Source organism: Lepisosteus oculatus, chromosome 20, assembly GCF_040954835.1.
Source record: "Lepisosteus oculatus isolate fLepOcu1 chromosome 20, fLepOcu1.hap2, whole genome shotgun sequence".
Lineage (NCBI taxonomy): Eukaryota > Metazoa > Chordata > Actinopteri > Semionotiformes > Lepisosteidae > Lepisosteus > Lepisosteus oculatus.
Genome location: NC_090715.1, coordinates 4,079,329 through 4,101,777, shown reverse-complemented (window position 1 = coordinate 4,101,777; position 22,449 = coordinate 4,079,329). Strand labels below are relative to the sequence as shown.

At 43.7% G+C, this 22,449-nt stretch overlaps 1 protein-coding gene and 3 long non-coding RNA genes across 10 annotated transcripts in view; 2 read left to right on the top strand and 2 right to left on the bottom strand.

The window, feature by feature from the left end:
* The first annotated feature begins 3,268 nt into the window (after window positions 1-3,268).
* On the top strand, window positions 3,269-4,998 carry LOC107080043 (uncharacterized). Of its 2 annotated transcripts, XR_011182817.1 has the most exons (4): window positions 3,269-3,433; window positions 4,020-4,075; window positions 4,329-4,380; window positions 4,737-4,998. It is a non-coding gene; the product is annotated as an uncharacterized lncRNA (long non-coding RNA). The 2 variants fall into 2 exon arrangements; XR_001480941.2 differs by lacking the exon at window positions 4,020-4,075 and having other exon boundaries at window positions 3,283-3,433.
* Window positions 4,999-5,725: 727 nt separating this feature from the next.
* LOC138224354 (uncharacterized) lies at window positions 5,726-9,877 on the bottom strand. Of its 4 annotated transcripts, XR_011182821.1 has the most exons (6): window positions 8,254-8,483; window positions 7,218-7,517; window positions 6,764-6,815; window positions 6,572-6,622; window positions 5,985-6,057; window positions 5,726-5,761 (listed from the first exon to the last, which is right to left on the bottom strand). It is a non-coding gene; the product is annotated as an uncharacterized lncRNA (long non-coding RNA). The 4 variants fall into 4 exon arrangements; XR_011182819.1 differs by lacking the exon at window positions 5,726-5,761 and having other exon boundaries at window positions 5,820-6,057; XR_011182820.1 differs by lacking the exon at window positions 5,726-5,761 and having other exon boundaries at window positions 5,820-6,057; window positions 7,323-7,517.
* A 547-nt stretch (window positions 9,878-10,424) lies between these two features.
* LOC107080037 (uncharacterized) lies at window positions 10,425-11,523 on the top strand. The gene is made up of 3 exons (XR_001480934.2): window positions 10,425-10,601; window positions 10,858-11,027; window positions 11,371-11,523. It is a non-coding gene; the product is annotated as an uncharacterized lncRNA (long non-coding RNA).
* Window positions 11,524-15,127: 3,604 nt separating this feature from the next.
* Window positions 15,128-22,449, bottom strand: part of mbtps1 (membrane-bound transcription factor peptidase, site 1) — a 23,171-nt gene continuing 15,849 nt past the window's right edge. For all 3 annotated transcript variants that reach the window (XM_015368588.2, XM_006641398.3, XM_069181190.1), the window contains 12 exons: window positions 21,907-22,051; window positions 21,238-21,426; window positions 20,374-20,546; window positions 19,784-19,899; window positions 19,401-19,557; window positions 18,988-19,112; window positions 18,683-18,760; window positions 18,444-18,584; window positions 17,986-18,117; window positions 17,741-17,867; window positions 16,424-16,548; window positions 15,128-15,941 (listed from right to left, as the gene is read on the bottom strand). In XM_015368588.2, coding sequence (XP_015224074.2) covers window positions 15,745-15,941; window positions 16,424-16,548; window positions 17,741-17,867; window positions 17,986-18,117; window positions 18,444-18,584; window positions 18,683-18,760; window positions 18,988-19,112; window positions 19,401-19,557; window positions 19,784-19,899; window positions 20,374-20,546; window positions 21,238-21,426; window positions 21,907-22,051 — 1,705 coding nt within the window. In that variant the 3' untranslated portion in view covers window positions 15,128-15,744. The remainder of the gene's footprint in view (window positions 15,942-16,423; window positions 16,549-17,740; window positions 17,868-17,985; window positions 18,118-18,443; window positions 18,585-18,682; window positions 18,761-18,987; window positions 19,113-19,400; window positions 19,558-19,783; window positions 19,900-20,373; window positions 20,547-21,237; window positions 21,427-21,906; window positions 22,052-22,449) is intronic.

Sequence of the window (22,449 nt, the reverse complement as noted above, 5' to 3'; positions counted from 1 at the left end):
GTATGACTCAGTTCCGGACAAAGACAATGAACACTTGAACTCCTGGACGCTTATTCAGATTCTCCCAAAACCTGATCCTGTCAGGTCCGGACTGTGTCATTCAGAAAAGGAATAGTTGGTCCGTCTCATCTCAAGCCTTCAAACAGGGTCCCCCTTCCTCAGTGAGAAGGCAGCCCCACCTTGCAGGAAGCCCCTACAAGTGGCCCCAGGATGAACAGGCCAGGCTGCCCGGGGCCACCCTGTCCAGGGGGCTCCTCCTGGAGCTGACCGGCTGGCCTCTCCAGCTCCAGGGACAGGGGTCTTCCAGCTCTGGGAAGGAAGAAGAGGTTGGGGTTGGAGTCAATGCGGATGAAGGCTGCAGAGATCTCAAAGATCTGCCTGGTGGTGGCAGGCCAGGATGGCATCGGCACCTGTGAGCCCAGCACCCAGGATCAGAACCGGGTCGGAGTTTGGGCTAAGCTCCCCGGCCCGCAGGGCTCTCTCCACGTGAGGCAGGTCCACACCTTCCTTCCGCTGCCAGGAGGGGCGGGTCGCAGGTCCCTGTGGCCAGACCCACAATCTGGGCATAGAGCAGGAGAGGGCGTCTCCGATCACCCACAGCCTGTCTGAACACCAGGATCTCCATATCCTTCCAGGGGATCTCCAAACGCTCTCTGCACTGGGTTTCTGTCGCCTGAATCACATGGCGGAGGTGCTACAAAGGTCACCCGCGTGCCGGTGGCGATGTGCTCCTGCAACAACATTGCCCTCACGTGCTGGTAGGGCTGGTAGTGTGTTGCTATTGAGCTGTTACTCTGAGATAATGCTACCATGACCAACAACACAGTGTCAGGACGTGGTCAAGGTATCTCTTCCTTTCAAGAAGCAAAGGAAAGCTGTGCTGTTTTTTTTCACCCTGCTGAAAAAAAGAGATCTTTTTTTTTTCCACGTGGGTAAAGTGGAGACTGGCAACTGGAGCTCCACAACAGGAATGGGACATCCTCCACACTGCGTGTGTCATGTGGAACTCGGATAACTGGGCTGTTTGGTGATCCTCTGACCAGCTCCGTGAAGTTGGCTCCGGATGTGAGGGTAATACTGCAATTTTGTTTCTCTGTTTGCGGAGTGCGGGGTTGGAGAAGGTTGATTTTGCATATTTGCTGTGCGTTTGTGTGAACAGGAAAATTAAGTTTGTCTCCAATATCATACCGTAATCAACAGTTGCGGGTCTAGCCTTAAAAAGCGAATATTAGCAAACAATTGTACTTTAAAAAAGCGTTACTAAGCACGTCTTAATACTTATGGCAATATTTTTTAAATCTGAAGAAGCAATCAGTTTCTCCTTGTGTCCGTTTTAAAAATGCAAATCAAGGGACGTTTAAAGATTCGATCCACGTGTTTAAAAATACTAGAATTGGCACCTCCTGTAGTAAGAGACCGAAAAAGCAAATTTATGAAAAAGCAAATTCGGAGACGTGAAAAAGAACCAGGAATTTGTTTTTTAGGTGCACTTTGTACCAAATTAACCAAGGTAGATCATAACACATCTGTAAAGCTACATTGGGAACTCTTACTCTCGCACACATGCAGCCTCTGGAAATATTTAAAAATATTTTTTCCACAAAAAATAATTGAATATATATCAAAGTTAAAAACGTCATTATCCATGTCATGGTATTGAAGTATTGATTATGTAACCTCGTTGAAACTTTAATTGAACATTTACGATTTGTTCCAATTCAGTTTAATTCAAAATACTTTATTTATCCTCAGGGATTCAGATCATGAATAGTAAAAGATTATAAATTAGCGTCAACCTAATAACCTAGCGCCACAAACCGTGTTTCAGAATTCGTCTTTTAAATTTGGATCAAGCACAGATACACTGTACAGTACGTCGCTCATGGACAGTGGTCCCCAACTCTTTTCACTGTATAACCTGTGTATTCGGTGTACAACATCAAATTGAATTTTGACGACTTTTAAAAATTAATAAAAAATAATTTTCATCCCTCTCTCTTAGAGAGATAATATATTTTATTATGAAGCTCTTAAATACCTGTCGCACACTGCTTCCACTAGTTCATTACCAGACATCTGATATTCATAACCAACATGTTTACCACCAGCACTCTTTGCACTTGACTACAGTAACTTTATTTTATAGTATATTAAATGATGGCTTCTCTAATAGTAATAATAAGGATCGATTTGATGCTCTACTCATAGCAAAACTAGTTATTACATCCCTATCGCTGTTCTGTTATCTAAGCGAAGACGTGTTCACATTGTATTTATATGTATTGCTTTTGATTTTTAAATCTTTAAACTGAAGGAACCTTGTCAAACGCTCATGGAAATATATGATATCGTGACACCTACTGTTATAAAGTAACCAAAGGGATACTCTGCCAAGACACCGGGTATAAAACATTTACATCCGTTTAATCGTTCATGCAGTTTTTTTAAGTATGTAGTCTTCATACATTTAAAAAAAAAAACATTTTGACCTCTTAGACATCATGTCTGACACGTGATATACAGGCTCCCCCAACTCTACTGCAAATGTTTATACTTTATTTTTCACTGTCATTCGAAAAGATAAACAAGTCATGTCCAGTCGCACAAAACGCTAGAACAGCGCTTTACAAAGGCGTCTTAGAACCTTTATTGCACGAAAAGCGAGCAAACAGGGGGAACCGCCTCGTCTCGGGACTGTGACTTGGCTTTAGACTGAATAAGAGATGCTCATGCCCGGTGTTTTCCATGGCCGGCCTGGTGGCTCCGCGGGCTGAACCATCGGACACGTCTAAAGTTTAAAAAAGCAGATCGACTCCCGCTGAGTGCCGTGAGTTGCAGACGAGCCCCGAGCCTCCCCGTCAGTCTGAGATCCAAGCCCCGGGTTCGGCTCTCGGGCTGGCGGGGTGAGTTTGTGGAGGTGGCTGTTCTCTACCACGCCGGCCGTTTTGGGGGCTCCATTTTCGGGGCCCTTCAAAACAGGGGAAAATGGGGGGTTTAAGTCCTTTGTAAATGAATAGTTCTGAATTCTAAAAAGCAGCCCCTTATACCACTGAGACACCTGCAGGACAGGTGGGGCACTAGCAGTGCAAGAGAGGTGCAGTCCTAACTAGGGGCGACAGGGGTCTCTCAGCAGCACCTTTCTCTTGATTCAATCAACCGGCCGCAAGCTAAACCATACCGGCAAACAGCCTCTCAGGGGAATGCCACTATTGAAAATCCTTAGCGGTTGTATTCTTTATGTATGATTCGGTGAGTTAAAGTTTCTATTTATCTTCAGTAACATCCGTGTTGAACCCTTGTAGCGGAATCCACAGCTGTCATTCAGGAGCCGAGCCCGCCCCCAGAGTGACCTTCCTCAGCGGACACGCCCCGTCCACCTGTTCCACAGGTGCGCCCGGCAAGATGGCGGCGGGGCGAGGTTCTGCGGCGTTAGGTGCGTGTGCGTTTTATTTCTAATTTTCTTGTTTTAAGAGCAAAAAAATCAAATCTCACTTTCAGAAAAGCTAGACAAAATGTGTTGTTGTTTCTGCTTTTGTTATTGCATTTGTTTCGGTTTAATATGTGTTTTAGGACGCCGAAATTTGTGATCTCTTTGAGCGTGCTCTCGAAGTCTTAATTAAGTCTTAATGTTTTTTAAGATATGGTACCTCTAGGTCTGTTTCCTTTATCGATAAAACGCTGTAGTTTACCTTCAAACATTTGCTTTATAAAGTCAGCAGCTGTGTAAACTAATTCGTTTGTTGTTGTTTTTTTACTTCTCCAGGTGAAAAAAAGATTTCAAGTTATATTCCTACTTTCCGTTGTACTATTTATATCTGTGTAACTCGACAGGGAAACGTGTATTTTCCAGCACTTTAACACCAGAACAGGGTTATACTAACTATATAACTTATTTTCGTTTCGTTGTGCTTTTGTTAAACAGAAACTCTAAGGCGCTGGTTCTTTTATTCACCTGTCGATTCCAAAATTGTAAAATATTATAAACTAATTCGTTTGTTGATGTTTTTTTACTTCTCCAGGTGATACAAATATTTCAAGAACGGGCCTCCAGTTCTGAAAAAGAGTTTTTTCCAAGGTAAGTTATATTCCTACCTTCCGTTATACTATTTATATGTGTGTAACTCGACAGGGAAACATGTATTTTCCAGCACTTTAACACCAGAACAGGGTTATACTAACTATATAACTTATTTTCGTTTCGTTGTGCTTTTGTTGAACAGAAGCTCTGAGGCGCTGGTTCTTTTATTCACATGGTGACTCCAAAATGATAAAATATTGTAAAATATATAATAAACTAATTCGTTTGTTGTTGTTTTTTACGTCTCCAGGCGACAATAATATTTCAAGAACGGGCCTCCAGTTATGAAAATAGTTTCCAAGGTAAGTTATATTCCTACCTTCTATTGTACTATTTAAATGTGTAACTCGACAGTGAAAATGTGTATTTCCAGCATTTTAACACCAGAACGATTTATGCTAACTATATATATTTATACATACTATATATTGAATTTCTACGTGGCTGAACCTATTTTCGAAGTTCTGGGGTAGTGGGATTGGGATTTATGTGTGATTTCTCCTGAAGTTACCTGTTGGTTTATTGAATTTGAATCTGTTTTTATATTTCTTTCTTCAGGCAGCTTATTTAAAATCGTTAATAGACTTCAGAACGTCAAGTGAATCGATTCAGCAAATCTGATATCTTGTTAATTTGATCCTTTTTCTTTTGCCTTCAGTTCTGCGGCTCCTGATCCTCAGCGCTCCGGCGATCTCCTTTCCAGCTCCTCTCCAGCAACTCGTCGTGCTTTGGCAAGTTATTCTTGACAAGTGTGCTTTTCCTTCAAGTTCATTTTTGAAACCAGCGGCTTGATCTGTAATGTTTTCGACTCAATGATGTATCTTGACCTTAATGTAGTGAAGTTCTTGACCAGCTTGTTTCTTGTTGACTGCTGCTACTGTATGTGCTGTGCATTCTGCAATAAAAGCTCTTGATTTTTTCATGCATTGTCTTGTATTTTTTCAAATCATGCGAAGGGTTGTTTTGCACTTTGCGCCACGAGCCGCAAGGGGGCACCCTATCGCATTTTCACTTGAAAACGGCGGGGGCTACCCCCTTTTTAAGTGTCTCCAAATTTTCCCGCCTTTTTAGATAGTCTCTGGGGGGTTAGGGTCCCTAGCAGCGAGCGCAGGTACAGCCCCGGGGGGAGGAGAACTGAGGATAGCTCTAGCCAAGCCCCCTCACTCCCAGCAGGAGAGGAAGGCGGGCTGGTGATGGCCTGGGTCCCGAGAGAGACGAGTCACCCGGGGCGGACTCAGCCCATCAGTCACGGCTTGTAACTGACAAGCTTGTAACTAAGTCCACTCCAGGTGACCTGCCTCTCTGCAGGGACCAAAGCCATCACCAACCTGCCTTCCTCTCCAGCTGGGAGTGAGGGGGCTTGGCTAGAGCTGTGGTCAATCAGCCAGCCCCCGCCCAACCCCTCTCCTAAAAGGGGGTGGGCGAGGCTTGGTTTGATTGATGGGAGGAGACCACGCCCTGAAAGAGACCCGATATATACTAAGTTTTTTGGCGGGAAAATCTGGACCCACTTAACAAGGGGGTAGCCTCTGCAGTTTTCAAGTCAAAATGCGATAGGGCGTCCCCTTGCGGTCGGGACTTCAAGGATAAAACAGCCCATCGCATGGTTTTAAAGAAACTGCAAAATCTCTCCGCCAAAAAACTCACCATCAAGGTTTTTCAGGACCAAGGGAATACAGAACTCTGCACAAAAAACGAAAGAACAAAATCAAACTTCAAGTATCAATTTATTGAGCGAAAATTGCATACAAAACAAAGCATTCCAGTAATGACATGGACAGGCTTTAAAGTGAAAATTAACATGCATTTAAATTACAAAGTGTCAAAGCTCGGCTATATTAATGCTAAATGCTTTTACAAGTCAACAGAGTACGAAAAGACTACATGGAAAAACACAGAAACATACAGCACGTTACTGGTTCTCCAAGGCATCTGTCGAGGCAGCGACCAGAATGAAGACTGGAACTTCGTTGGATTTCCTGCAAAACAACAGAAATCTGTATTAGCTGTGCTTTCTGTTACAAACGGGTTCTCGAAATTATCCCAGCTACTTACAATAAATCGAACCTCTGTATTGACTGACACGTTCAGAAGATGAAACAGTTGAATACCAAAGGCACAACACAATCAATACAGCTACATATTCTTTTTTTGAAACAACTTAGTTAACACATGAATAATTTATCCAAATCTTTATAGGCTCCCTTGTTTTAACATTTAACAAAATGGTGTCTTGTGAATCTGTATTATGCGCATCAAAAAAGGTAAAAAGTGATCGCAGTTTTAGCAGAAAATGATTTCTATAAACCGCAGGGTTACAGTGCTGTCGGGTCAAAACCACTTCCGCCGTGGAGAAATCTAGTATCTCCTAGTTTGAGTCTACTTTTGACGAGGTGCATCACGTTTTCCAACATCAATTTTCGGGAGGGACAGTATATACTGTACTTCAGTTTGATACGTGTGGTGTAAACGAATAAAAAGGTTTATACTTACACAGATAATTCCCGCAGCTGAGCCGAGCATGTCCTGCCCGAAGACACCAAGCTGGAAACACAAGAACAGACGCATTTAGAGGAGCATTTAAATTTTCAATTTAAACCAAGGTCTTTTCGTTTTCACCAGGGCAAGATAGTGCAGAATTGAATTAAATACGTGTAAACAAATTAATAAAACGTTTATACTTACGTTTATACTCCCATTATTTAATGCGAGCCATGTCCTGCCCGTATACACTAAACTGAAGACACAAAACAGCAGAATTTAGAATTTAAACTAAAAAGTATTACATTTTACCAAGAATATAAGAACATATCACCCAACATACTCTAGAAAATAATGAAAAAGCTCTACAATTCTATGTAGGCAACTTTCGGTTTGGATAAATGCCCACGTTTGATTTTGTGAACCAAGTTAACGAAATGTTTGATCAAGAAAGATTAAGATATACAGAAAGCGACGTTTTCATTCTGGCAAAACAGCAGTGTCTTTACTCCTACAAGAGAGCTTTTCTCCATGTAAAAGGAATAGACGCGCTGTCTGTGTAACACAAGTGGCTTGTTAAAACTAACAAAAGCATTTTCTAGGAAAAGAAAAGACATGAAAACTGCTATATAGCTCCCAACGAAAAGACGTGTTTTACCTCTTTCTCCTGCGAGATTTGGACTTCATAATTACATGAGTAAAATTTTATCTACGTTCAAATAAACGAAAATGAGAAAATAAGAATAAAAACCGTGGAACAAACTCGCTCAGCGTCCTTCTCTCCCGCAGAACCTGGCGGACAGGTGCGCGGGGCGTGGCCTGAGAAAGATGTCACTCGAGTGGGCGTGGCTACAGGCTGACGGTACAGCTTTCTTTCGTCTTGGCTCCTCCTCCTCGAGCATGCGTTCAGAACCCCCATGAGTTACAAGTTTCAAAATCGCTTTTTTCCCATGTCCACCTGAGTAATCACAGTTAGGCTATTTAATATTTATTAGTATCTGAGAGCCACAGGAATGTGAATGAACTGTAGGTGAGCTGTGGGGTCTAAGGATCTTTGCAGGACACTTACTGTTCTATAACGTTATTTATCTCACCACACACTCGGTTTACTACCTTTGTACTTTTTATTAGTCGTGCCATTCAGCTGATATGTTCATTTAAGAAGTTAATTTAAGAAGTTACAAGAACATGAGAAAGTTCAAATGAGAGGACAGTGTTCAATCCATGCAACCCTTTTGGCTACTGCTATCAGTTTGATTCGATCACCTCATGAGACATGATTAGGCTGTTGGTTTCAACAAAATGGCTGGATCGCCTATGCCATTCTCCCACAACTCTTGGTGTAAAGGAACATTTGACTACACTTCCTCATGACATCCTTTCACGTTTCCCTTTGTTCATGTCAATGTAGTTCACAGCGCATAATCACACTGCAACTACATTTTTATAACTGGTTAACTCATTAGCATATTTTCAACATTAGTGCACTGTACTGAAGTACATATTATATTCAAATAAAGTCTCCGTGCATATAAACCCTAAGCTTTATATATGGATAAAAGATGAGGAAAGCTGGAGTTCACAAGAGAGGAGGTGGAAGAATAGTTATAAGAACCCACAGCGACCCCAGACAACACGGTTACACTCGTTAAACCAGACGAACCCTCCCTTCCTTTTGAAGAGTCTGAACCTACCTGGCAGGAGATGAACAATTTCCTACAGAGGTCAAGAGCAGGATCAGCGCCTGAGCCAATGGTGTCCTGTACAAGTATCATGAATACTGCGAGAGGCTCAGGCAGAGACTCTGGCAGCTGTTGAAAGCAGCAGGGAGGAAGAACTAGCTCAAAGAAAGCTGGCTGATTGCACAGAGGCGTCTGACGCCACTATGGGCACCAACAGACATATCTAACACTCCAGACACACCTCCACACCCCTGACAGCCTGCTGGGGAACTTTCTTTCTTTACACACACTCTCCTCTCCTGCTGATAATCACAGCCCCCTCATCTGAGCAACCAGACGCCTACACCAAGATGTCTGGGCCCCCAGCTCCTGGACTCTCAGGCCACAGTCTACAATCCTCCTATGCCTCTGTCCTCTCTCATCTCCTCTGAGCTCATGGCTGAGGTTTCTCACATCGCCGAGCCCCTCACTCGTGGTTTCCCGAGCTCAGTGAGCTTCACCTCTAGCTCTCACCCTCTGGCTGGTCCTTTTCGGGGAGCAGCAGTGGAACGCCCTCGAAACAGTCGCTCTACTGCCTTCTCTGCCTTACTGGCAGGCCAACAGCAACAACCGAGGCTGCTTCTCTTCAAGGCCTTCCTTGCACCTCAGTGTCACTTCTCAATCTCTCCAGGAGCCGCCTGCTCCCGATGACTCATGGAGTTTCCTGCTCCCTCCTCTCGTGACCCGCCAGCCCTTGGACTTCCAGGTCCGCTCCCTGCCACTGACATCATCTCCCAACACCACCGGGCTGGGTCTCCCACAGCTCAGAGTCTCCAGCACCTCATTCCCAGGCTGAGACTCCACACACTCATGTTAAAACCCACACAACCTCTCAGACATCTCACTCTCGTGTCCTAGGCTGTGCACACACAGCTGTCAGCACACATTCCTGTGTCCAGCCACCACTGCTAACTCAGTCCGCCTCTCCGTGGAGCCCTAACTCACTTTCTCATTCACAATGGACTTACTGCAGAGCCCCGTTCTCACACTGAACAGGCTGCTCTCTGTGAATAATCACATTCTTTATAAAGGACAATTTCCACCTGGAATAAGTGATCTCTCTCGGTCCCTTCCAGGATTCCTTCGATATTCTTCTCCCCAGTCTCCTCTGAGACCGTCACACTCATGTCTCTCCCCTAATCGGAGTTTCTTGAACTGAAGCCACTTCTCTGCTCTCATATCTGCCAGACCTGTTCTTTCCTACTGCTATTATTAGACACAGCTTCAGCTTCATCACTAACAGGTGATGGGGTTGTCTGAGTACATGAGGAAAAACCAAAACCATAAGCAGAAATAAATAAAATGTTCTTCCAGACTCTACTGATTATCCAAACGAATTACCCTGCTAATGTATTTAAATGCCTACTTACCAAACCACCACCCAATTCTCCGTGAAAATGGAAGGAGGCTGCTCAACACAAAAAAAGTTGTAAACAATCATTAGCCAAAACAGGGCAACAAAAACATTAGAAGGCAAATTCTATGTTTCAAAGTCCTGCCTCAATCTCCTTAGTCCACTGAAATTACAACACTCTCATCAATCAGTATTATTTTTTAAATACAGAGGACTCCATTAGCAAAGCATGTTTTTCTTATGCAGCTCTGACTTGCTCCTTTGCAATACATCAACTGAGAACACTGTTCCAATTATAGCAGGCACTGACAAGCATTCTGACGTAGGAAGAGAAATAATATTGGGTGCTGAAGTGATTTCAATGTTAAAATCACAAATCTCTATTTGTGTAATGGAATATATATAAACCATAATAAAATCATTATCTTTCTTTCTTAATCTATTCCTGAAATAGATTGAGCTATGCTAAAAGGTTTAGAAAGAACACACTTCTATTAATGTTCAAGGAAAATGTATTAAAGCAATGTTGTAGTGTCTCTAGAAGGCTTCCCTAGGAACCTTCCATTTTGGCTCAAGCCCAGACTGTGGTGTTTCTCTGAGCCAAGATGGCTTCTGAGCAGGCAGGGATCTGGAAGCAGGTGAGCATTATTGAGCAAGACACACCTGGGCATTCCACATGAGGATTGTAGGGCTTTCGGGATAGGTTCCCATGGAATTAACCAAGCCCCTGTAATTAACAAAGAAGCTTATAAAAGTGAAGCTTGGGAGGAAAACATTTACATTGAGTTGGGGAGGAGAATTATTTATTGTCAGTTGTGTTGCTGTTGTTCCAATGGCCCAGGAATAGTGGGATCTGTTTGATGAGAAGAGCAAGATGTCAATGGCTTGGACAATTAAATCGGAACACTGTTATTGAAGCTAGCTGATCTGTTGGACTTGAGAAGCTGTGTTGTGGCTTGGAAATGCAGTAAGTAATGCTGTCCAGTAGGGATTGCTGCTGGTGCTGAGATGGTGTGTGTCGGCTATTGGGTGGGTAACATGTTGGGTTGAGGTGAAGTTCTAGTCTGTTGTAGCTGTTCAGGATGCTGCATGCAAAAAAGCACAGCTGGTCTGTTGCTTAGTGTCCTAGTCTTTCAAAGACTTTGAGGGTGAGCTGGCTGCTCTTCCGTACTGAGTCTGGAGACTGTACAGTTTTAAGCACAGACTTGTGATTCTGTCTGCAGAATTGAGACTTCATGGGTATGTACAATACCTTGCATTGGATACCTGGAAGATCCATCTTGAGGAAAGTTGTATACAAGGAAGAGCCCAGTTGTGTTCCTGTCTCTGGGACACTGAAACCCAGCTAGATGCTGCTGCACAGTAAGGAGAGATCTCTCCACTGAAATCCCAGGTAGGGCACCGCTATACTTATTTCACTGTTGAAATGGGCAGAAACTGAAGGTCCTTTTAGGTAAAATGACTGGGTTATTGGACTAATGCTTTTGTGCTGAAGTGAGCAGTATCTCCACTGGACAAGTGTGGGATGGTGTTGCCATTCTCTTTCCTCCAATGATGGCTCATGATCTGGGTAAGGTTGAGGCGCTTGTGCCCTCAAAGCTAAGAACTCCAGTGTAGGAATGTTGTTGGTATTGAACTGTTATTCCAAGACGGTGATCAAGTGTCAGGACTTGGTCATTAGCCTCTCCTTTTTTTTTTTCTTGAAAGGTGTGCCGTTTATTTTTTTCTCCTGTTAGGAAAAAGAGCCCTGCTAACTGCATGGGAAGAAGGTAGACTGGTAATTGAAGGTCTACAACAGGAATGGGACATCCTCAACACTGCATCTGTAATGTGGCTTGTATGGTGATCCTCTGGCATGTCTGTGCAATAAAGTTAAGGTGTCATTTGAAGTTCTTTGTATACAGCCATTAACACCTTTTGAGCTGTCCTCTGTGGTACCACTTATTAATGCCACAGATCAATAATCTGATGCTTTATTAATGTGAAGATCATGGGGAGAACAGCAACTGATAATAACAGTACTTGCAGGGGTAGTGTTTCCTAGGCAACAATGTTACCTGCAGGAAGAGTGCTATATGTTAACATGTATAATGAGGGAAACCTGGGGATAGGTACTGTATAGGTCTGAATAGAGATGAATCATGCCTTGCAATAACCAAGTAGCTTCAGTTGTGGTTGTTCAATTAAATAGCCTAAGCCTTGCAATTGTAGAAGAACATGAGTATCAACAGGACCAAGGGATCACAGGCATATCAATGCTGCAACAGCACAGCAGCCACAGTGCCAGGCACGCAGGGAACGGGGTTTCCCGGCTGTTTGCTTTCTGCAGCTGCTACAGGCCTGTTTTCTTCAGAACCTATCCAGCAACCTTCAACCCTTTGAAGATTCCCTTTCTCCAGAATGCTGGGCAAGAGCAGGGATCTCCACATGTCATCCTGAAACATGCCAATTAAGTCCTCCTCTATTTAACTAGGAGCACTAGGGGAAGTTATTATGCTGCTCTGTAACTTGACCACCTCTGAAGAGGTGCCCCTTACCTTGGAGGGTCTTCTGGTTCTTGTTGTAACTTCCTGCGTTTTACACCAGATGGATTGTGAGTAGTTAAGTACAGAACCAGCTGAGCTGAGGTGTTACTAATGTGTAGTGATGGAGTACATCTATTCTAGTAGCTTATTAGATTCAATTGTAGTCTGGGCCATGGTGAATTTACAGTACCATTCTTCCTTAGTTATTTTGTATAACTACTTCAGGTAGGGCATGGTGGGGGTAGGCATGCACTTAGTTGGTAATTTTAACATGTCTTCACAATGGAAGGGATTTCCTAAAGCTTGCACAAAAGTCACTTTTAGACAGACATTTCTTAGAACTACCAGAGCTGTACCTAATAGTCTTATCTGCATGAGGATGAGACCCCAGGATCAAGTATTTCCAAAAATCAGATGACTGTTAGTTTGCCACATTTTTGAGCTAGGTTTGGATGTTCAGCACTGCTCCCTATCCACTGCAGTGGATGTGCTTTCTAGTAGTGTAGTCATCACTGCTTACTGTCCCCGTTCAAGAAAAGCTATGGTTTACCACGAAGTAGAGACTGATTTGACAGTTATTAATCTTGTTAACCTTACTTTAGCCAAGCTCTACACCCAGAGCAACAGAGGTTTGGAAACAGCTGATAAGGATCACTACTCGTAACCCAAATTAATTCAGGCGGAGACCACATCCTGTTTGGTTTAAATGCTTTTTGAAGAGTGCTACATAGCACACTTTCTGAGCCAGAACCGGAAGGGTAAGATCTGACTTCTTTGACCCCAAATCTCAAAGGTGTACTAAAATAAGCTATCAAATGTATACAAAGCGTAAATCCCCAATTCTCTGGAGGTTTCCTGGGCACAAAGTGCTTAGGGAAAATGGGAGGCAGTCCAGTCTTTCATGCATTATAAAACCAATTCCCATTTCTATCTGAGATGTTTGCTAGGAATAACCCTCTGATGTGAATGCAATCGTGGCTGAAGGTTGTCATCATTTGCAATCCATTACACTATCTAACAGGATTGCAAGTCACAAAAATTAATCTGAAGCCCCATTCAAGCATTCACCTCAGCCAAGTTCAGCTGCTCTGTTGGTGGAACCATGTGTCCCATCTCTATAAAAGACTAGCTTTTAAAATGGCCTTTAGAATTCACAGATTAGATTCTATTTATACTAAAGGAACCATAAGAGAGGAGCCTGCAGGTGCCAGGAAAGCAGTAATTTAAAAACCCTGGCTTCAAATGTAAAAAATTCATCAACCACCTTATACCCTTTTATCTTCCTCAAAACAGACATGCATTCCAGACTTTCATGAATGATTTCTAAGGAATGCTCTGTGCCACTCCCAGTTATGCTTCTCAATCAGAATTTAAGCTGCTCCCTGAAAAGCATGTTTAAGCAGCTGGGCTGATAGTCTTAACTTTTAAAACTTGGATTAATAAATATCAAATAACGCTGAGACCATAATCAACATTCTTTATCCCAATGAATCTCATTTTAAACGTTCCTCCAGTTATATATTACCTTAAATTGTCTGCTCTGCCCTGAATGGATTGTGATGTTTCTTGGGAAACAGAAAACCATCCTGCCAAACTCTTTATAGTAGAGTTCCCCCACTGCACTTAAGTGTTTTTTTTTCTTTGGTTGATTGGCACTTTACCTGCATACTAGACGTTATTCACTGGTTTAAATTAATTTTCAGATTAATTTAAAAAAAAAACACCCATTTTAGTAACAGCACCAGAAATAGCTAGTTTACACCCAACAACACAGTACTTAAATCAGACTGAACACCCCGATAGCATACGGATTGTGGGCACAAGTTATTTCAATTTAATTATTGCCAGAAACTGAAACAATCCAGAGTGAGCTGAAATGTTCAGTCTTCTTAGCTGGGAGGGGTGTTTCCAGCTGTCAGAATACATCTGTTAATCTGACCTTTGCACTTATGCATATGTCACATTCTCTCATTTCTATTTTTGGTTGTTCTTTCTTGCAGTTTTTGTTGTGACAGAGTGAGCCTCTTGCCAAGGCCATCATGGTGCATGTGTATTTGTTCTCAAGCCATTTATCCATTATATTCTCCACCTCGTTGCACCTGGTAGGTCTGAAGTGTGCTTTATTAGATCTGGGTCATGAATCATTGGATGCTTTGACCTCTCTCCACATTAGGCTTAGCAAATTCCATCAAAGGTCTTGCAAGCCTCAGCACTGCTCAGAGATAAGGCAAAATGCCTGCTTACTTACCTCATCTTGTAAACAATCTGAATCGCACTAAAGGGGCAAGACTCCACAGTCCTGCAGAGTCAGACTTCCATGCAATTCTGCTTTTGCATTTAACCACAAAACAAATTCTCATCCACAATGGCCACCTAGAGAGCTTTTTATACAGCAGGGAATGTACCAAAGCAATCAAAGAAAAACCTTGCTCAAGATTACAACAGCAGCCTCCCACACTGGTTTTGAATGCGCAGCCCAGTATATAGTGTAAATTGCACTGCCATTTTCTCCATCGGTACTTATTTAGAATGATTGAAGATGTTAAAATTCTGGTAATGCACAACTATAATTGGCAATTCTAAAGACAAAAATTATCCATACAATTGGGAATCACCACTCTCTTTCAGCTCATCAGTGTGCCTTGCACTCACTGGGCTCCATGGCAACATACAGGAAGTACACCATTGATTAGAGGAGAGCTGCTTCACTTACTGGTATTGCTGTGAGCTTGCAGGTGGTAGGATCACAGCTCAGCCAAAAGCAATCTGGCAGACTAATCCCACCCCCCCATCAGAGCTCCACCAATTCTTTACTGAGCTTGGGGGACCCCTGGTTACAATCAGACAGCGACTTGATCCAGGCTCAATTTCCGAGCTCAGCTGGAGGCCCAGAAACATGTCAGAAACGTGGATTGTGGATGAGGAGCTATACTTGACAGCAACCAGAAAAGATGAGTCAGAGCACCAGTTTTCAGCTTCATACTTGATAAGATATATTTGAAAAGTTTGCAAACCTGCTCCACCGATAATGGTGAAATCATGATGAATATTTACAAAATGCCATAGTAGATGCCATTTTATAAAAAGAGAGACAAGGACTTGTGACAACACCAAGAAAAACCTTGCCTGGAGGACATAGAAAAAGAAAAAAAAAGCATATTTTCCCACCGGTACACCACTAAAACCAGAGAATGCATTGCAATTTGATACCGTCACACCCTGTTCATTCAGGAGCCCTAATAGGAAAATTATTCCCTTACAAATGCAAAACAATAAATACAAAAACAAACATGGGCTTCAGCTCGATTCCTCCTTTTGGTCAGTAGAAAGAGGTCCGATATGCACACAAAGCAACGTTTTTGAGGAGAGAGAGGTGCCATGGAACATGTGCCATCCCGAAAAGGCTTCCTGGGAGTAACTTGATCCTGAAAGACTTTCAGCCAAATAGTGGACCAAAGTATCTACCCTCTGCGGTCACAGGCTGCAGCTTCGCACGCGATGAAGAAGTGTTCTCCGAGAGGGAGCAGAACGGAGTCCCGTTAGAAACGTCCACAGCCACGGCGACCCGTGGGGGTGTCCTGCGGCTCACACAGTGGGGGTCTTGCCCGCGTGGGGCGGCTGCAGGAACTGGGGTCGCTTCACTCGGGGTTTCCTCCTCTTCGGCTTGCTCTTGGTCTTGGTGATCTGAACCACGAAAAACGCCAGCACCACCATGGCCCCCAGGAAGGCAAAGACTGGGATGGTCTGGCCCACGTCTTGATTATAGCGTCCAGGCATTATACCTGGGGAGAGAAACAGCAGTGGAATTAAAGGACAGTCCTAACCCCTGGGTTCCTAATCCTGGGTTACCTGCACCCCCTGTTTTTAAACTGCAGCTGAGCCCTACTCATATAAACCCTGAACAAAGCAAACAGTTAAGCAACTTTGCAAGATTTTTTCTACAAAAAGATGTAGATGTTTAAATATTTAAAAGGCAAGATCTTACATGTTTAGGAACACAAAGATCAAATTAACCCTAATAATTGATGGGTTAAGTTATTAAACCAAGTGCTCAGGCGGATTCAAAACCAGGGTGCGTGAGTCCCCACAATCGGGGAAACTCTGGTCTTAGACTACAGCACAGACCACGTATCCGAGTTTAAAATAAAGAGTCCTGGATGTAGTCAAGGTGGAAAATGCACTGATGCCAAGCGACAGGCCTTGCCTTCCAACAAGGCTCAGATCGTTGTGGGAGTCAAGCCCTTGCTTGAACCTCGACACTCACCCCCAGGGATGTCCCAGGCTCCACTCTCGCCAGGGGACAGAGGGCGCACTTGAGGGCGATTCTGCCTAAAATTGGGCAGAGGTTCAATATCGATCGCCAGTAGTTTCTGGCTCTTCCAAAGGTTACTGCAATAAAAGACAAATTTAGTGTTCATTTGCATTTCATAAGACTCCAACGCAGCAGTAACAGTGACAAAAAAAACTTTAATTAAAGCAGAGTGGTGGCAATAAGCCACAAAAATGTAGTAAAAAAGAAAAACTGCTTAACTGTTCTGTAATTCTCTAAAACATGCTACCAAATTACAGCTATCTGCTGTAGTCAGTTGGTTTATTAAGTGCATTTTAGCAGGGCTAGCTTATTGTCTTCATAGGAGAACTTGCAATCCGTGCTGCTGATAACATTTTTCACACTCGAATGTAAAGTTGTTTTGGAGAAAATGGCATTGATAAGAAAGCAAACCTAGATGCCTGCTCATCTTGGACAAATTAATATGGACTTATTCAACAAAGATTGTGCTGTTTGTGCTCTGAGTGCATATATACTGTATATATATATAAGTAATACCATGATTAGCAGTTCTTGTGAGATACTGTGACTCAAATGTAATTCAAGAGCTGTGCTAACCAAACCTCATGCATGGCACAACTACAAGGGAAGATACAGCCAAGACATGTATTAATCATTCCAGGAAAGAGGAATTAAAAACAAGAAAATATTTTCTGTGATAACTAATGGTGGCCCTGATATGGGAAGAAAACAGAAGGGATTTGGAAAGATCATGGGGGATCACACTGGCCACCTCACGGTAAATTCTCACTGTATTATTCACCCGGAAAATCTCTGTGTCAAGATTTCAAATTACGAGCTTAATAAGGAGATGACAGGGGTGAAAACAGTGAATTTTCTTGTTGCTCGATCCGCCTTGACACACAGCAGTTTTTAATTCTGCTACGATCCCGATATCAGAGAGCTCAGCAATGGAAAGCCCGGGCAAGGATCACAGTAAGTGCTACCAAATACTTTTAAATGTTACCAAACATGCTACTAGCTACAAGCTATGTGGTGTAGACATGCATACTAATTTATTAATTTATACTAGATTCAAATATTACATTTTTCTTAATCAACGTGCAGTGCTCTTATTCTCATTAAAAAAGTATCAAGAGCACGCAAACCCGTAAAGACAAGTGCATGAGCTAACCCTTGGCACGCCCATCCAGAAACTGCTGTAGCGTTCTTAATTCCCCCCTCCCAAACGACAAACCCACACGGTTTATGAAGAAGAAGATCCATCTGCCCAGCGGAGGGAGCACTGACCTGGGTCCGGTCAAGTTGACGGGCTGCGGCTTGGCCCAGGACAGGTGCGGGCAGGCAGGGAGCGGCCGGGGCTTCGGGTCTCCCAGGTGGGGCTCCAGCACCTTCGAGTACCGATACAGGTGATTTCCTGATGGGAAGGGGAGACAGCGGAGCTGACTGCTAAGGGACACCTCTGTACACCCGGACATTGTTCTCAAACTTATCTACATGGATGGGCCGTACAAATGGGTGTGAACCGGCCTCACCTTCCAGTCTCTCTGGCAGTGGGCGTTCTGTGCCCGTGGGGGGCGGCAGTCTGCTCTTGGAGTGGGCGAGGCTGGGAGGGATCGTGGAAAAGGAGGTGAACTGCAGCAGGGAGTCCAGAAGCCAGAAACAGTCTGGGAACAAGGAGAAAGAGACAACCCACCGGCTACGTCACCCAACAGCCGAGCCCAAACAGCTCCCCACGCCTGTGCCGATTGCTCCCATTCATTTTAACGCCTTGCTGACGAGTCCTGAAGCGCTCGTCATTTTTTTGGCTATGGCTGCCCCAGTATACTATGTCCTATTACATAGGGAAAACACAGTAATGGTGTTCGCTTTGATGTATGGTGTGGGAGGGGAAGCACTGTTCATCTCCTTTCCAAACTCTGATCTGTTGCTCTCCAGTTCGGACTGTTTGGGAGCTGTATTTCTGGTCATCAGGGAGGGAGGTGTGCCTTACCTTTCTGTCTGTGGCTGTCGTCTATGCAATTGGAGTCTCCGTACAGAGCAATCCTGCCCCCTCCTTCAGAGGGCGTCTGGTAAAGCCCCAGTATGGGGACATTGTCCACCACGGCAGTCTCCTGCTTCAACACTTCCAATCCTACAGAATTGGGGTTAAGAACGCAACACGGCCAGAGTCAGGTTAAGATGACAGGGTAAAATAAAGCATGAATGATGCTATGATGACACTTGCATTACCTTGGTCTTTCAGAGTCTGGGCTATGACTATTCCATCCTCAGGAAACTTCGCAATGCTGCATCCAGAGGCATAGTACACTGGCAAGATGACATACTTATTGTTAGGTTATGCATTGACTTAAATTGTTGAAGAGCTCTTAATAAGGCTGATGACCCAAAATCCTGCACCCCATTCTTGGCAATACTCAAGGAAAAAATATCTAACAAGAGTACCTCAATCAAGCCATCTTGCTCTCAGAAGCTGAGATAAGAAGTGACAGGGTCACCTGCAGCGCACACAGATAAACTTAACATTAAATTCTTACTGTCGTGATCAGCCATGGTAAAGTCTCCTTCGTACAGGCCATCACTAAATGCCATCCCCCAGACTGAGATGAGGTCGTTCAGCGCTGGGATGTTGGCCCCACCTGTGTCGGGCATCCACCATTGTCTGCAATAGAAAGCCAAGCAAAACAGGAGGTTGGCAGGTTCACTGCCACAAGGGGGACAATGGTTTGTAACACAACCACAAAACCACCAGAGGGAGACATTTCTACATTTTAACATGACTCGAGCATAGTGCTCATGGGTGTTCCATTGTGACTGACGTTTAAATCAACCCCTACTTTGAAAAACTTAACTGTAAAAAGTGTCTTTAAATACAGGCCAAAAAACATCCTAAAAAAAGATCCAACAGAAATGACCAAATGCCCAATGCCCTTCAGTGCCCATTTCCTACCTGGTGTTTTCATCGTAGAACTTGACCTTCCTCATGACGGAGGTGTTGTACCAGTCGCTGAAGACGATGAGCGACAGCCCGTTGTCAATGTCCCGTCGCAGCTTGGTGATCTCCTCAGGGAAATACTCCTCCTCGCTGTCCACCATCAGCAGAGTCCCTGCACACAACACAAGCGGTAACAGGAAGGGGGCCAGTCAGGGACCATTCACCGGGAGCCACAGCTGTGAAGGACCAGACTCCCAGACTGGGGGAGAAAGGGGCAGCCCGAGATTCCTGATCTGCTCAGATAACGCTTGCTTAAATGCATCCAATCTAACTGCAGCCTGAGCCTCTGCAGTGCTGAAAGGCTTTAGAGAATGGAGGTCAAGCAGTTCTCATCTCACCATACTGGCTGGCATCAAAGCAGGTGAGAGGCGCCCCCAAGACTTCCAAGAAATAGCCCATGCTCCTCAGGTGCTGGTACATGTCCCGGAAGTTGGTGTGAATGTGGTCACCATTCCTTGAAATGGATCAATTAAAACAAAACATTTAACTGCCGCAAGAAAAAAAAAAAGTGCTTCAAGTTAGGAAATTGCAATGCATCTCTTGTATATCTGCAAAGTAATGAAATTTCTCAAGAAATATGAAAAACGGATCATATTAAAAAGTTTTATGTCCATTTTGATTGCAGGTAAATGTGTAGTGGAGGCAGACTTTTCTCAGCTCAATGCTTATGGCAGTCCATTAAAACAATCCTTTGGGGGGGATGTTTTTTGCATTTATTGGATTTCATTTTCAAGTTTCATTTACTCTTAGTATCAGGGGTTTAATGTTTTCCACAGGTGTTGGTTTCCATAAAGCTGCTCTGCACAAATTCAACACCAAACAGAGTGTAAGTGTGAGGAACTGCTGTCAACAGTTAAAAGAACAGACTGCAGGTCACTATTTCTCCTGGGAAGATGGGGAAGATCAGGAGCTGGGGTGCGAGCCTCACCAGTCCAGGGGGTCGTTCTTCATGCGGAGGTTGTCCCGGGGAAAGTAGCCCGGGGGGTAGCGCAGGTTGTGGTACTGATCCCACAGCACCCTCTTGCTGCGTGGAGGAGTGGGAATGACCTTCACCTTCACCGGCAGCTTCACGGTCGAAGTCAGCTCCCCACCCACACTGGACTGTAAAGAAAGCCATGGTGGGGTAAGACGACAAAGGCAACTGAGGCTGCTACATCACCGCTCTGGAGTACGTGCATGTCGGACAGCAAAAAAAAAACTTATTGCCCCAAGAGAAGAAAACAACTACTCAATTTTATCCTCAATTTCCAAGACAACGTGCACAAGTGTGGGTACCTTCCACACCTACAGTCCTGGACCTTAAATGTGTGGTAAATGTACCAAGAGACTGTTATTTTAACAAAATGGTGAGCAAAAGGTTGTGACAAGCAGCCCATAAGTTTGCTTTCCCAGCCTCCAAGAAATATTATGCTGCTTAAATTTATTATCAACCCTGTTGGTCTGTATTATCTATTGAACTCAACTTTTTTTAAAATGTAACAGTGTTGAAAACAGGAAGAATAACACATATGTAAAACAAGTATTTCATGAGCTGCCATCTTTGAGACTAGCATTGCCTATATTTACAAATGATCTGCCAAGGTAGAAGGAAATACTGTATAAGTAAACCACAAAACGTATAAAAACATTTTTAGAATTATTCTCTGAAATATTTTTTGGCAATCAGTGTAAGCCTGATTTTCAAAACCATGCTATCAAATAAAGACCTCAATTAAGTCAGAGGCCTGCCTGTTGGATCCAATCAGGTAAATGGGCAGCCTGTTGTGCAGAAATGCCTTCCCAGCAGACTTACATCGTTCTCTGCGGGCGATGCCACAGTGACGATCACATGGCCCTGGGCAATCCCCTCCCATGATGCTGCCTTCTTAGCAACAGAGATGGAGACGGCGAGATAGCCGGCCCAGGGCCAGAGCACAGGGGAGTAGGACACAGCCACATCAATGTGGTCTCCATTCTGAGGCAGATAGGGCTGCCAGACAGGCTGCAGGGAGCAACAGAAACAGTGCATCAGGGAAAATTCAAGTGCACTGCTCTCATGCAGTGATTACCTTAAACTATCAAAAGCACTGACAAGAATACCCAGAGCTTTATATAACTATCCACAAACAAATTCTGAACAATGAAAGACAAAAAGCCACATCAAGTTTACAGTGTTAGACACTGGCACGTGTTTTAAAGTTACAATCTTAAAATGCCCAGTCACGAATCTAAGAAGAGCATTGACAGTTTAATTAGATGGCCATATCACTCATCTACAGATAAAAACAAACATTGCAGTCAGGGCTCTGGGTGTGTGAGTGGAAGGTTGCAGGTTCAAGTCCTGGGTGGGGGTACAGCCATTGTACCCTTGAGCTAAGTATCTTGCTTACATTACTCCAGAAAAGTAACCAGCTGTATAAACAGACACAAAGGCAACTTCCGGGTTAATTTCCTAGGAGGTAAAGAAAGTTTTTTTTTTTACCTTGTCAACAATCCTGCCTGTCACACCCATCCCATTCAGAATGGTGACATTAACAATGGTTGGCATTCCTCCATAGTAAATCGGCTGGGAGCAATACGGCCACATGTACGGGCACTCGGTCAGGTCAATGTAGCTTGGACTCAGGCTAAAACAAACAGATACGCTCTTAGACACTGAAAGGTAATACAAAGGATTTCTATAAAAAATAGGGTTGTTAACCAATAGTTACAATAGAACCTGAAAACAATGAAACCGTCTTACAATAATGTAAAGTCTGCTGTATTAGCAACCTAAAGAGAAAGGGTCACATTGCATTTACAAGACTTTTTGCAGTGCCTTGCAATACATTTGTTTACATTAAACTGACTCTTTCTACAAGAATGACAACCAAGACCTTTTATCCACAGTTTTGATGTACTTATATAGATGTATCCATAACCCTGAACAGGCAGTATGAGAATGCCGACTCCAACACTGCACACTCTGAAGACCACTCAAATGTAGGGCAGAGGTTACCGATCGGTGCACGAGGCTAATTAAATC